At 38.3% G+C, this 13420-nt stretch overlaps 1 protein-coding gene across 6 annotated transcripts in view; it reads left to right on the forward strand.

Annotated features, from left to right (window-relative positions):
* Positions 1 to 13420, forward strand: part of CNTNAP4 (contactin associated protein family member 4) — a gene marked incomplete at both ends in the record, with an annotated part of 248388 nt that overhangs the window by 163114 nt on the left and 71854 nt on the right. For 5 of the 6 annotated variants that reach the window (XM_079799313.1, XM_079799316.1, XM_079799318.1 and 2 more), the window contains 2 exons: positions 3549 to 3698; positions 8654 to 8825. In XM_079799313.1, the coding sequence (XP_079655439.1) occupies positions 3549 to 3698; positions 8654 to 8825 (322 nt within the window). The remainder of the gene's footprint in view (positions 1 to 3548; positions 3699 to 8653; positions 8826 to 13420) is intronic. The other variant, XM_079799317.1, reaches the window with a different exon arrangement.

Below are 13420 nucleotides of genomic sequence, written 5' to 3' on the forward strand. Positions count from 1 at the left end.
AATCCTGTAGTGTGCCTAACCCAGCAGGTACCTGGAGCAATACTACTCACAGTGGTAGGGACCCCACTAGAACTGGCTCAGTGCAATACTTGTTACAGGATGGGTATAAAAACTGAGATGGCCCTGGCTGGTTTCGCTCAGCCCTTAGAGCATTGGCCCAATAATCAAAGATTTGCACATTTGGTTCCCAGCCAAGGGCACATACCTTGGTTGCAGATTTGTCCCTGGCCCCTGTCTGGGCATATGCAGGAGGCAGCCAATCCATGTGTCTCTCTCACATTGATCTTTCTCTCTGCCCCCTGCCCCCACCTCCCTTGCTTCCCCTCTCTCTACAAAGTCGATGGAAAAAATATCCTCAGATGAGGATGAAATAAAAAAATAAGAAGAAGCTCTTAGAAACTGCTGTAGCACTAAGATATTGCTGTACCATCTAAGCACATGGTCAGTGGGCTTGTGTTATATACATCCTCTTTATTTAATTTTTTAGCAATTCATTGTGGTTGCATTTTGTATAAGTATCAATCTGCAATACGTAGGGGGGAAAAATGCTCATCACACACAGCTAGTTTGAGAAGCACTGGCCTGGACCAACAGAGAGCCTAAAATGAAATAACAGGAGTAAAGTCATGTACACAGGCACACCCATGCTTTGAGAAAAGATGGCAGGAGACACGTAGTGGGGCAGGGAGAGGGAAGGGTGCGTGTGACGCAAAACTCACACAAGGGTTTTCACTCTGAATGTGTCCTCTGGGGGGAAGCTCTGGATGACAAATCTGGGGCATTTGATTTTAGCCCAAGCTCATACCATCAGGGAGTATATAACTCTATTCAGCTGTCTATTTCAGAGTCTATGCTTAGCAAATATGTCTAAAAGTATCTAACCTACGTTCTTCCTTTTTCAGTTTTCAGGTCTTTCTCGTTATCTTTTACAAAGCAAACCAGAGTTGGGTCTTTGAAATTCTGTTTTGCTTCATGGATGTAAAGTAAAAATGAGCTTTGATGCCCAGGATGGAATTTATGTTCTACTAAATGAGTTCAGAGCAAAGAGCTTAATTGCCTAAGGGAGGTTCTATGCATTTTCTGTCTGAAAGCTTGTGGTCGAAAATAGCTTGGTAAAGAAAGTGCACACATTATCAAGAAGAGAGACCCATGACCTTCGGGTTTAATTGAGTACTTACATTTTCATTTACTAATTTGATCTGCAAGATCATACAGACTTGACCATCAGTGGATGTAAAACTTACTGGTAAACCCACAACAAAGATGCTCTAAATTCCACCTGCCTGCTGAATATTCCACCTCAGAGCCCTTGTAGACTTAATTTCCTCTAGGAGGCAAAGTCTATACCATCTCATAGATTCATGACACTGGGGACTGTCTTAGGAGGGACCAGAGATTGTTATTTGGAGGCAATAAGAAAACCTTGGTAAAAGCAATATTGTATTGTATATATAAACTTTGTTAATACAGGAAAATATTAAAAAATGAATATACAAAAACACAATTTAACCTCATGCAAAAATTACTATTTGTAGGGCTATTTCCTTTTGGTCCTTTTCCTTATTTATACAAAAATTAGAACTATAACTATCATGGTATATAGAGAGTCAGTGCTCATTCTTCGCAATAGTTGTGTCCTATGAAGTTGATATGAACACCAGATTAGCAAACATTGAACCATTGCTCCCAGGGCCTCTGGTCACAACATTTTTGTTAACCCATCATACTTTACCATTTTTACGTGTGATTCTGTGTAAAGATATCTTATTGATTCATTAACATTGAACAAATGGCCAACAGCAAGGTAACTCATGCCTGAATGAAGCTTATGTAACACACATATGATGTGAAGGTACATCATAGCCTTCGCGTACTTAGGAACACTGGATAGCATTTTATCGCTTGGCTCAGGGTCTTTTAAACATTAAAATAATCAACAAAAGCACAAAAATGTGAGAAGACATATTTATGTCAGAGAGCTGAAACTAGAAGCCAACCTTGTCTGACTTCAGCTGTGAACATGTGTATCAGTCTCTGCTCTGTCCTTCTGTGAGCGCCTCCAAAAGTGCCCCGAGTGTTGATTTCGGGATTACACATAAATCATAGCAAGTGGGTGAAACAGCAAAGGTGGAATCTGCAAAATATGAGGCTCAACTGTGTAAATATGGTTTTGCACACTGCTTTATTTTTTAACTTTTCATTATGCTAGTAAATTTTCAATATTCATTATAGGTTCTTCAAATATTTTATAATGATTGAATTAATAAATAAATTAATAAATTTTGCTAAATATTCTACACTATCATAATAGGTAATCATCTTTTTAACACATCCTATATAATAAAAGCCTAATATACTAAGTTTCCAGTCGTCTGGTCGTCCGTTCAACCAATCAAAGTATAATATACTAATGACATACTAAGGCTGCTCAACCACTCGCTATGACGTGCACTGACCATCAGGGGTCAGACGCTCTAACCAATAGGTTAGTTTGCTGCTGGAGTCTGGCCAATCGGGACTGCGTGAGAAGAGCTGGACACACCCTGGAGCCCTCGCATGGACCCTCCCCGACTGGCCAACCTCCTGTGTCCCTCCCCAGCCCTGATCATGCACCAGTGGGGTCTCTTGGCTTGGCCTGTGCCCTCTTACAACCCGGGACCCCTCAGGGGATGTCGGAGAGCCAGTTTTGGCCTGGTCCCACAGGCCAGGCTGAGGGACTCCACTGGTGCATGAATTTGTGCACTGGGCCTCTAGTAAAAGATAAATCATTTTATTGAGTATAACCTCAAATTTTTGAAAATATCTGGGATCTTCTCAAACCCCTCCTTATTAAAGCTAAATTACATGATGGAAGCTGAAAATTGGTCCATGCCAAATAATTGAAAGATTTTTAACCTTTAGGATTGTCCAAATATGGAAATGTTGTTTTCTCTATTGAGGCCCTAAAAAAGGAAGGTAATAATGCACATTTCCCCCATAGAGTGCTATTTCCCACTTGCCTCCATTTCCTTTCTGTTTCCTTTTATTAATAGACTAGAGGCCCAATACACAAAGTTCATGCATGTGTAGGGTTTCTAGGCCTGGCTGGCAATCAGGGCTGATCTGTGGGTTGACTGGTGGGGTGATAGGGGCAGGGAGCCCACTGGCACCTGATTTGGCCAGCCTGGTGCCACCAGCTCGCCGGCCCTGGCCCCCGCCACCACCACCACTGGTCGTCTCCCTCTGCAGGGTGACTGGGAGGGCGATTGGGGACCCCCCACTGGCACCTGACTTGGCTGGCCTGGGGCCTGCGGGCTGAGGGCAACTCCTGCGTTGAGCGTCTGCCCCCTGGTGGTCAGTGCGCATCATAGTGACCCGTTATTCCACTGGTCATTCAGCCGTTCAGTCTATTTGCATATTAGGCTTTTATTATATAGGATTTGAGTTGTACTTGATCGAGTGATGTGTATATTGCTGTTTCTCACCAATTGTTCCTACTGTTCCTCACCAACTGTTTATATTGTTCACTGCTGAGACATAACTCTTTTAACTGATTTTATCTCTCCTAGGTGTTGGACTGAATGATGGACAGTGGCATTCCGTCTCCTTATCTGCCAGGAGGAATCACCTGAGTGTGGTGGTGGATGGCCAGGTGGCCTCTGCTGCTGCCTCCCTGGGGCCTGAGCAGGCTTATTCAGGTGGCACCTATTATTTTGGAGGTAAGAGAAAGGGTTGGGCTCGTGGGCAATTGAACCATATTTGCAGTTACTAGCCCTGTGTCTTGGTGATGTCATCATGTTTCACCTCATGTCAATGCTATGGAATAATGTCTCATTTTCTTTGAACATGGAAATGTTGAGTGGATCAAGATGACAAACTATGACCTAAAATTTTCTTTGAGGTGAACTTACTTATATTTACAGTTTCTACAATGAGATTGATTGAAATTAGGCCACCCTCTTCAGTTCTTACTTTATTTTTTTAAGTTTTTTAACAAAATAATATATTTTTATTTATTTCAGAGAAAAAGGGATAGGGAGAGAGAGATAGAAACATCAATTATGATGAGCGAGAATCATTTGAGCCCCTGCTTCTTGCATGCCCACTGGGGGTTGAGCGTGCAACCCAGGCATGTGTCTTTGACCAGAATCGAACCCAGGACCTCCTGGTTCAATCACTTGAGCCATGCTGGCTGAGCTTCAGTTCTTACTTTTAAACTTCGTTATATTTTTCTAATGTTAAATGGTCCTTATATGTCATTTTCTGCAGTATTTTCCTGATTGTGCCTCTTAGCATCTCCAGAGCATCCGTATTGCGTTTCTACTGCCCAGTACAGAAGGGCAATGTTATGCCAATGGACAAAATAATCTAACATAATTAGTTATAGAAACCTCTTCTCAATGCTAAGTAATAATGCAATAACTGATACACTTGGTGAAATTCGGGCATTAGCCTTCAACGCCAGGCCATCTCTCTCAGAGAACAAAAACAAATGAAGCATTTACTTGTCCAGTGGATGTTTGATTGAACTAAAAACTTGGAAAGGAAAGCTTAGAAATGGAAATACATCTTTAGCACTGACTATCAAATAAAATGTTATTTGCCATTAGAAAGGTAAAGTTGTAAAACTATTAGTAAGGCTTATTTCTAACATGACTTGAGGAGTGTTTTTTTTTTTTCTTGTTGTTATTTTAAATTTTAATTGTTACGTCTGTCTAGAATCACTTTGAATTTGGTGGAAAGCCCAATCTTTATTATATATAGATAAAATACAAATTCCATTCTGAGAATTGACAGAAAGCATGAATCATTCATCTGATCTTAAGAACAAACAAAACCCCTACATGATCTATTACTGTGAAAGGCAGCATACTGCCAACCATCTTAAAAGATATAATTTCTTCCTTTAGTAAGATTTGTATATTTCTGAACCAAGTTGTTTATAAAACCTCATGGGATATATGATTGATTATCTGGTAACCCATAGGAACATATTCCTTTAAGAGATGGTAAAATACATACACCAACTTAACCAACAGCTTTTACTTCAAAGAAAAAGATTTAGAAGCACTAACAGAGATAAAGAGAAAAAGAACAAGCATATTATCAAATGTTCCAAAAAATATATATAAAAGTAATAGGCTGGATGAAAGTGTAAATCATGAAAATGGAATAATCATTCTTAAAGTATTTTACGTCCGTGTTCAGATTTAACAGTGCCTACCTATTTTTTTTTGTAGAATATTTCTATTGTTTTTATTCATACCCATAATATTTTATAGTGAAATAGATCACATGTGCGCTCAGGTTGCTTTTGTTGTGATGCATATGATATACACCATTATATTTAAATAAACTTTGTGAATAGTTTTAGATTTACTGAAAAGTTGCAAAGATGTACAGGGACTTCCCATAGGCCCACACCCAGTTTCCTCTGTTGTTCACATCTTACATGATATATACAATTTAAAGGTTCCTGGTTATTTATTTATTTTTTTTAAATACACATCTACACATGCATTTCCCAGCTTAAGGAAGATAATATCACCAAACACCCATTTGTCCTTCCAGGATCATATCCCTTCATGTCTTAAATTTGGGGTTTATTCTTTCCCTCCTGATCTTTATGAATTGACATCTATTAAGATGTTTCTGAATTTTTGAAGAATGCACTGTGGAAGCTTCCATAGTAGAATTCTAACTTAAGTAGAATTCTAATCTTAAGTTTACTTAGGTATCTCTGTTTATTCAGTCATCTTCTCAATCGGTTCCCTTCAGTACCGGAATATGTTTGATCCTGGCATGAAGTTCTAGTCACTAAATACATCCCCTGCCAACTCCAGGGCTCCCTAGCATTTCCAGGGCTGGGAGCGAGGGCTTCTGCTGCCGGCCTCCTCCTCCCAGCCTGGTGCCTCCAGGACTTGCTAGCGGCAGTCCATCCCCCTGGGAGCCCGCTTAGGGCTTTGGGGCTGGGAATTCTGGATGTGGACTGGACAGTTAGGAGAAGGGTCTGAGTAGGCACATCGCCTTACTTGGTGAGGCCTCTTGGGGCCATGAGCAGAAGCCTGGTTGGATGAAGGCTAAACGAGGTCCTCAAAAGTGCAGGACAGGCACAGGGCCCTGATTGCCTGATGGTACTGGCAATGGGGTGACCAGACCTCCCCAGGTTTAGCACTGAAAGCTGAGTCCTGGGAACACCCCTAGGGAAAACTGTGAGGGATGTTCACCCAGAAAACCTTCTGGTCTGTGTAGATGAGAGTTCCCTTTATCACTAGGCTGTCTTCTGTAGGTGGAAGGTTTTTCTTAGGTAGTTAATTCTTCAGCCAGTTTATCTTCAAGTAAATAAATATCCCATGTTCTGACACATGTCCCATCGGTACTCCCTTGCTTGTCTTTAAATTCAATGGCAAGCTTACAATTCTCTTATCAGCAAATGGTGAACCTGGCTGCAGCACCCACTGTGGAGGAGCAGTCTGCTCAGGCAGCCTGGGTGCAGCTCCATTCTCGGTCGGTCTCGGAGCCACTGTAACTTTGGGAGAGGGGGTGGCTCCTGAACTTGCAGCACTCGATGTACACCACACCAAACTCCACTATTTGCCTGTCATTTTTTTTACTCTGTTCTACTCCCCCCTCAAATAAATGCATGCTTTTCAAAAAATCAGACTGCATCGTGGCCAGCTTTTATCATTTATAAATGCTCAATTTTAAATCTGGGTTCTCCAGATTAATTTCTGCATATCCCCCTATGCACTCTTTGTGCTATTGACTAATACACTGTATGGCACAAGCTAGAGATACCAAACTGTGTGCAGAATTCACACATTCCTGCTTGTGTAGATCAAACGTTATCCACCCACTGAACTCGCTGCATCACCAGGAAGTCAAACCTGACATCTCACTCTGGCACAGTGACATTCAGTGATAATTTATGTGTCACCCTCAGAGGTGCTTTCACATGCTGACTGCCTCTACTAATGGATCCATCCATTAACTCGGCATTAAGTATTCCCCAGAAATCTTCATAGTTTAGAACCTTCGTTTCAGACGGGTTCAGTGCTACACTTCTCTCTGCGCTTGCATTTCATGAACTTGTGATACCTGTTATTACAGAATAATGAGACGAACCTGCCTTGAACCTTTCTTTGTTCTTAGCCTCTCTTGCTATTAAACACTGTAGCTAGGAATATAAAAGGCCTTGTGATAAGAGGGTGCGCTTGCTGTAAAGTTCCATGACCTTCCCTTGTGACTGCAAGTTTTCTTAGTTTTGTTTCCTACAGGCATGTTGCGTAATTTATTTTATCCTGAAATAGTTTGAAATGTGTCAGGAAACACCACCTGGAGAAAAGGAGATTAGCAGAGCTGTTTATATTCCTGGCATATAGTGGTTGCCCCAAATATTATTGAACTATTATCCTCTCCGTTTTTATTTTAACATCCGTAATTGCTTAATAAGTCATCGAGAAAACATACAGAGATACGGTAACCGTATCCTACACCACAGAGGTAATTTAAACACTGAAAATATAGTGCTATGCACTATAAATTGATACTCAAAGAGCTTTCATTACCTTTTCTTGATCAATTACATTTGAAACTTCACTGTCTCCATTGGTTAAAATACAACATTTCAATGTGTTTGATAACAGTTTTGAATATGAATCTGGCCTTGAATTGCCATATAATTGCATTTTGTTAGGAAAACAAAGCATTAAGGGTAAGTATCCTCAGTCAAAATATTTAGTGATACTGTGCATTCCCAGGTAGGAAACTAGCTTGGATTGTACCGAATTAGGAAGTTGCTGATTCATTTCTTATTCTTTGAAATTGTAATAGTGGTTGACAACCATAACAGCAAAGAAAGATTAATGAAAGATGCATAAGTATAATATATGTGTTCATACTCCATAAAATTATTTATTTCACTTGGGTAGACAAACACTTAGAACATCATTAAATTCCAGATAATAATGGTCAATATTATAATTCTTTATTATTTTATTTAAATAATTAGGAACAGGTCTTAGAAAATGTTAAAAAAATCAATATAAAAGTACATTCTTTTATGAGGCAAAGAATAAATAAAATCCAATTGTGAAATGTTTTTGACATTAAGCCGTTATGATTTATTAAAATGCATGTATATTTGGCTCTTGTATGCATATTAAAATAAAGCATTTAATTATTTTTTGGTATTTTATGTTAAGTTAATATAACTTCTTTTCCAAATAGGTAGCTTTAAATGCAAAGGTATTTCACTATTATTGATGTATTTATCTTTTCTTTCTACAGTGCACATTTTCATTCTTTCTACTCTTTTTGTGTTCCAAAAGGCTTAAGTTCCTGTCTTTAAATTATAGACAATTTAATACTGCTGACTAACGGATTCTGGAGCTAATATATGCATAATTTTAAAATTTGAATCAAGTCAGTATTCTTGCAAATAATTATTAAAACAGTAGTAATTTCCTATGAATCCTATGATAATAAAGAGAAATACATTGTATGAATTGAAATTTGTAATTGAGATCAAACTAATGATAACTGCAAGGGGCTTTTCTCTCTCTTTTAATAAAATAATCAAATGCCTGTTTTATTTTTTAATGAAGTATTCTATGACGCTGAACTTTTACTCATAATGGTATATCTCGGTTTTACTTTGTTTTGTGTTTATCAGGTTGTCCTGACAACAGCTTTGGATCCAAATGTAAAAATCCCCTTGGTGGATTTCAGGGATGCATGAGACGCATTTCTATCAGCAACAAAGTGGTGGATCTGATTTCAGTTCAGCAGGGGACCCTGGGGAACTTCAGTGACCTTCAGATAGACTCCTGTGGAATCACAGACAGGTAAGACCCTCTCACTCTTGTTCTTATCTGTCCATTGTCAAATGTTTGGTGGCAGATTAAAATTTATATAGAAAACAGACATTTTGTTCTCTCCTCTTTTTCACCATCATATTTTCCATGAGAAATAGATTATTATGTTCACATTAGAAATAAGAAAAAAATAAACTTTTAGTTTTATACTTCATATTTGTGATGATAAAACTTAGATAGAAAACATGTGACCATGTTGTTTGTAAGGACACATGCTACCAGTTCACAAAAGATAATGTTGATACTGCTGTAATTTTAGGTGGCTCTAAATGTATAAAGATGTATCATTACACTCAATAGCTTAGGACACCCTCACAGTCATTTTGATCATCTGGTACCAAGAAATCGGAGACCTGTTTGGTCAGTTTTAACCTGCCTTTTGCTCCCTGGCAGCTGAGGAGTGTTTTCACAGGCATAGAAATGGAAGTGGTTGCTATGCTCCTCATGTACCTTCAAAAAACCATTACTATCTTCTCTGCAGGGAATCTGAAACGAAACCTGCCCCATGGAAAAGTCTGGAGCTGTAGTGTAGATCAGTGTGTAAGGCTAACCCAGTAGTTTCAGGAGGACTCCAGTCCAGGGCATATGGTGGTGCAAGATTTGGGAGTTAATTGCAGAGGACAAGCAACTTTTGAATTATGACTGATAGTTAATAATTTTAAAATATCTTCAGGCATGTTCAACCTTACCCAAATAATCTTTTCAGTCATGCTTTAACAGTAAGGCTGCTAACTGTAGTTACTGAGTTCAATGGAATGTCATGACCATTACAGATTTAAAAGAATTAAACCATGTGAGAAACTTAGCCCCTATCCTGTAGTAGTGTGCGGTATAAATTTTGAGTAAATTCTGAATTTTAAAAATAACTTTTTATTTGTAAGAAACATTTTATCAACACAAACATTTATCTATTTATATTTGACAGACCATTTAGTCCCGTGGTCGGCAAACTGCGGCTCGTGAGCCACATGCAGCTCTTTGGCCCCTTGAATGTGGCTCTTCCACAAAATACCATGGTCTGGGCGAGTCTATTTTGAAGAAGTGGTGTTAGAAGAAGTTTAAGTTTAAAAAATTTGGCTCTCAAAAGAAATTTCAGTCATTGTACTGTTGATATTTGGCTCTGTTGACTAATGAGTTTGCCGACCACTGACCTAGTCTATTAATGTCTATTGGTCCTGTTTTGAACACTAATACATATTGTTATGTCTATAAAAATAATTATACTCTAATTTAACAATGCATTAGAAGGTACCATTTCTTTTTCATGAATACACGTTTAGTTATTTAACCCAGTTTGTAGAAAAAAAGTCTTTCTATAATGAAAGGTGACATGTAAAGGGAGAATTTACACAATTGAGATTAAATGACAGTGAGCTTTTGCATAGTTACAACCACATCAGCTCTGAACCCTTAATCCCAGTTTTGAGGAGGCATAGAGCAAGGCTCCCTGGATCTGCTCCCTGGAGGTGGGCCTCACACACAGTCAGGGAGACCCCACTTCTAATGGGTAACATCCATCAGGGACCAGGGGGAGGTCACCCACCCATGAATGATAGTCATGTTGACCAGCTCAGATTGCAGACACTTCTTTGAGTACAAGCAGATCCATGCTTCTCCTGGGTGGTGGCTCCGGACCTGCCATTTACACCTGAACCCCAGTTGCCTGTTTTCTGGAGGTCAGACTCGGAAACAGAGTATAATTGTAGAATATATGGTTTCAATATCACACCTTAAAGGGACTTCAGAAATAGCAAATTATGCAGAGGTCTTGACTACGTTTTTTTTTTTTTTAAAGAAATACTTTAGGGTCAGGGGAATCCTAGCAATATTAGAAAAATAGCAAAAATAAAAGTAACTTTTACATTTGTATACCTTTTAAATTCCCAAATGTGTCATTCTCTTATACTCATTTTATAACCATCCTTTAGTATCCGTGGGAGGATTGGTTCTAATACCTCTGCAGATACAAAATCTGTGGATAATCGAGTTCCTTATACACAATGGCATGGTGTTTGTATATGACCTATGCGGTCCTCCCCTATGCTTTAAATCATCTCTGCATTACTTATAATAGCTAATACTATGTAAATGCTATGTAAAATAGCTGGTATACTGTATAATTTAGGGAATGATGACAAGAAAGAAAGTCTGTACATGTTCAATACAGATGCAATCATCGTAGGCCTAACTAACTACCTAGCACATGTCAGCAACAAGGTAACTCCCCCATACCCCCCAATATTTTCTATCCCTGTTGGTTGAATCCACAGATGCAGAACTGTTAGATACAGAGGGCTGATTATAGTCATTTATTTTGGTCTTACATGCTATACCTATTGACATAGCTTCCAAAGCATTATTAAATAGAGTCTTTTAAAAATAAATCTGTATACTAGCTCTATGCTAAGCACTTAACATGAATTACTATTTATTTATTTATTATTTTAGAAGTTTTATTGAAATAGGAAAGGGAGAAATGGGAAAGGAATACGGTAGAAAGAAAAGTAATTTGGCAAAGTGTCAAATATATTTTCCAGTATTTTCCAAATAGGCATCTAGATTCTAAGTCTTTAAATATCTCTGAGGAGCAGTTGAGATGAGAAATAAGAATAAATGTTTGGAAACAATGAATGCTAGACATGATTATTTTTTTAAATTGCAAAATACAAGGTGTAATGAAGTCAGTAAAATCATTCATATCCTCATTGCCAGCCATTCATTGTTATACAAATATTTTGCATAATTACCTTCACATGCACACACAATAAAAAACAAAATGCAGGATAAAAAAGCTATTTCTATTCCAGTAATTGTTTATATTAATATGTATTCATTTATCATAAATGCATCTACAATTACTTGAAAGAGTATTATATATATCTGTGAGTATGTTATTCAATTCACAACTAAGTCTCAATTTTTTAAGTTTATATGTGTTTAATATAACTTCTCCCTGAATTAGTATTTAAATTTGTATGTGTGTGAATGTCTGTGTTTAAAGAAGGTATGTGTGCATAGGGTATGGGAATGTGTATGGGAATGACCTTATAACGGTGTGTGTGCGTCTATGGATGGCGTGGACCTGTGCGAATGTGTGCTTGTGTGTGTGCATGTGTATGGGCTAATGTGTGAAGATTGTGTGGGTAATTTGTGTAAGGATATAGGAGCTTTTGGGTATGTCAGTGACTTTATGAATGTGTACGTATGTGTGAGATTGTGCAATGACTATGTTCTAAAATTAATTTTAAATTAATTAATATGTATTTCAATTAATCCTCATAAAAACCCTTATAACCTGTACTTAATTGTATTTATTTCTTACAAATATGGGCAAAGATGCTCAGAGAGATTGGCTAAGATGGCATGGCTGAGAGGCAGAGCCCAGCATCAACTCTGAGCCTTCTGGCTCTGGGAAAGTCCCTCTTTACTGTCTACCTGCCAGGCCGTACACCCGCCTCGGTGCACATTAACATGCATTGTGGTTAATGTGTAGTTGATGTATAATAAATGCAAAATTTAATGATTTAATAAATTGCTATGAAAAACAAACAGGAACATTAAAATATATTTAACAATTTGGCAGGAATTAAAACAATGTTGCCTTTTTTTACTGTAACTAAGTTGGATCAAATCTACACATAATGGTATACATGCATTTATATATGTGCTCATGCTCATATTATACAGTCTGTCACACATGTACACACATGTGCTCATTACATACATATCCCAAAGCTCTATACCATGCACAACCCTATGTCTACATGCTCCTTATACAAACATTCACATACCTCATCACACATTAACCCATATACACACACACTCATATACAAGTACACTTTCTCTTGCACACACAATCTTTACACACTCACTTATAAACTCATAAGATCATTCCCACACTTACTACACACACACACATCTTCCTTATACACACCCACACATAAACACACCCACACTTGTCCACCTACCCTCCCCTTGTCCTCTGTGGAAATGCAGTGGAGGTGGCCCTAAGCCCAGGGAGTCTGGGAGGGGATGATCGAGGGGTGAGGGCAGAACTGCAGAGGGAGCTGCAGCCATGTCCCATGACCATGTCCCCATATCTTGGCAGAAACACAAGTGGGCTGAGGCAGCAGGTGACAGTTGTTAGGGAATAAATACTAACTAAATTGCTTGGACCTAAAGCACTTCTTAAACAAAAGAATTAGGTATATTTTGACATCATATTTTTAAGAATATCTGCTGATTGAGGAAGGCCACCATTGAATTCAGGTGGTTACCATTATCATAGGACCCATAGGAACCTATCTATTCAATTTTCCTAAATGTGATCATGTTATATAGATTTTTACTTCAATATCATTATTTCTAGCCATGTTTTACATTGTATCAAAGTGTTTTGAAATTTTTATTGGAATAGACAGGGAATCAGGGTAAACCAAAACTGTACACATCACTTCAGTTTGGGGAATGTTGATGTATGTACATAGTTTGTTCAAGTTCACCAGCAAGGCAGGTAATGATGGAAAAGTCTAAGGAAAAGGCTAAAGAAAATGGGTTGATGGGTT

Source organism: Cnephaeus nilssonii (genome assembly GCF_951640355.1).
Source record: "Cnephaeus nilssonii genome assembly, chromosome: 20".
Lineage (NCBI taxonomy): Eukaryota > Metazoa > Chordata > Mammalia > Chiroptera > Vespertilionidae > Cnephaeus > Cnephaeus nilssonii.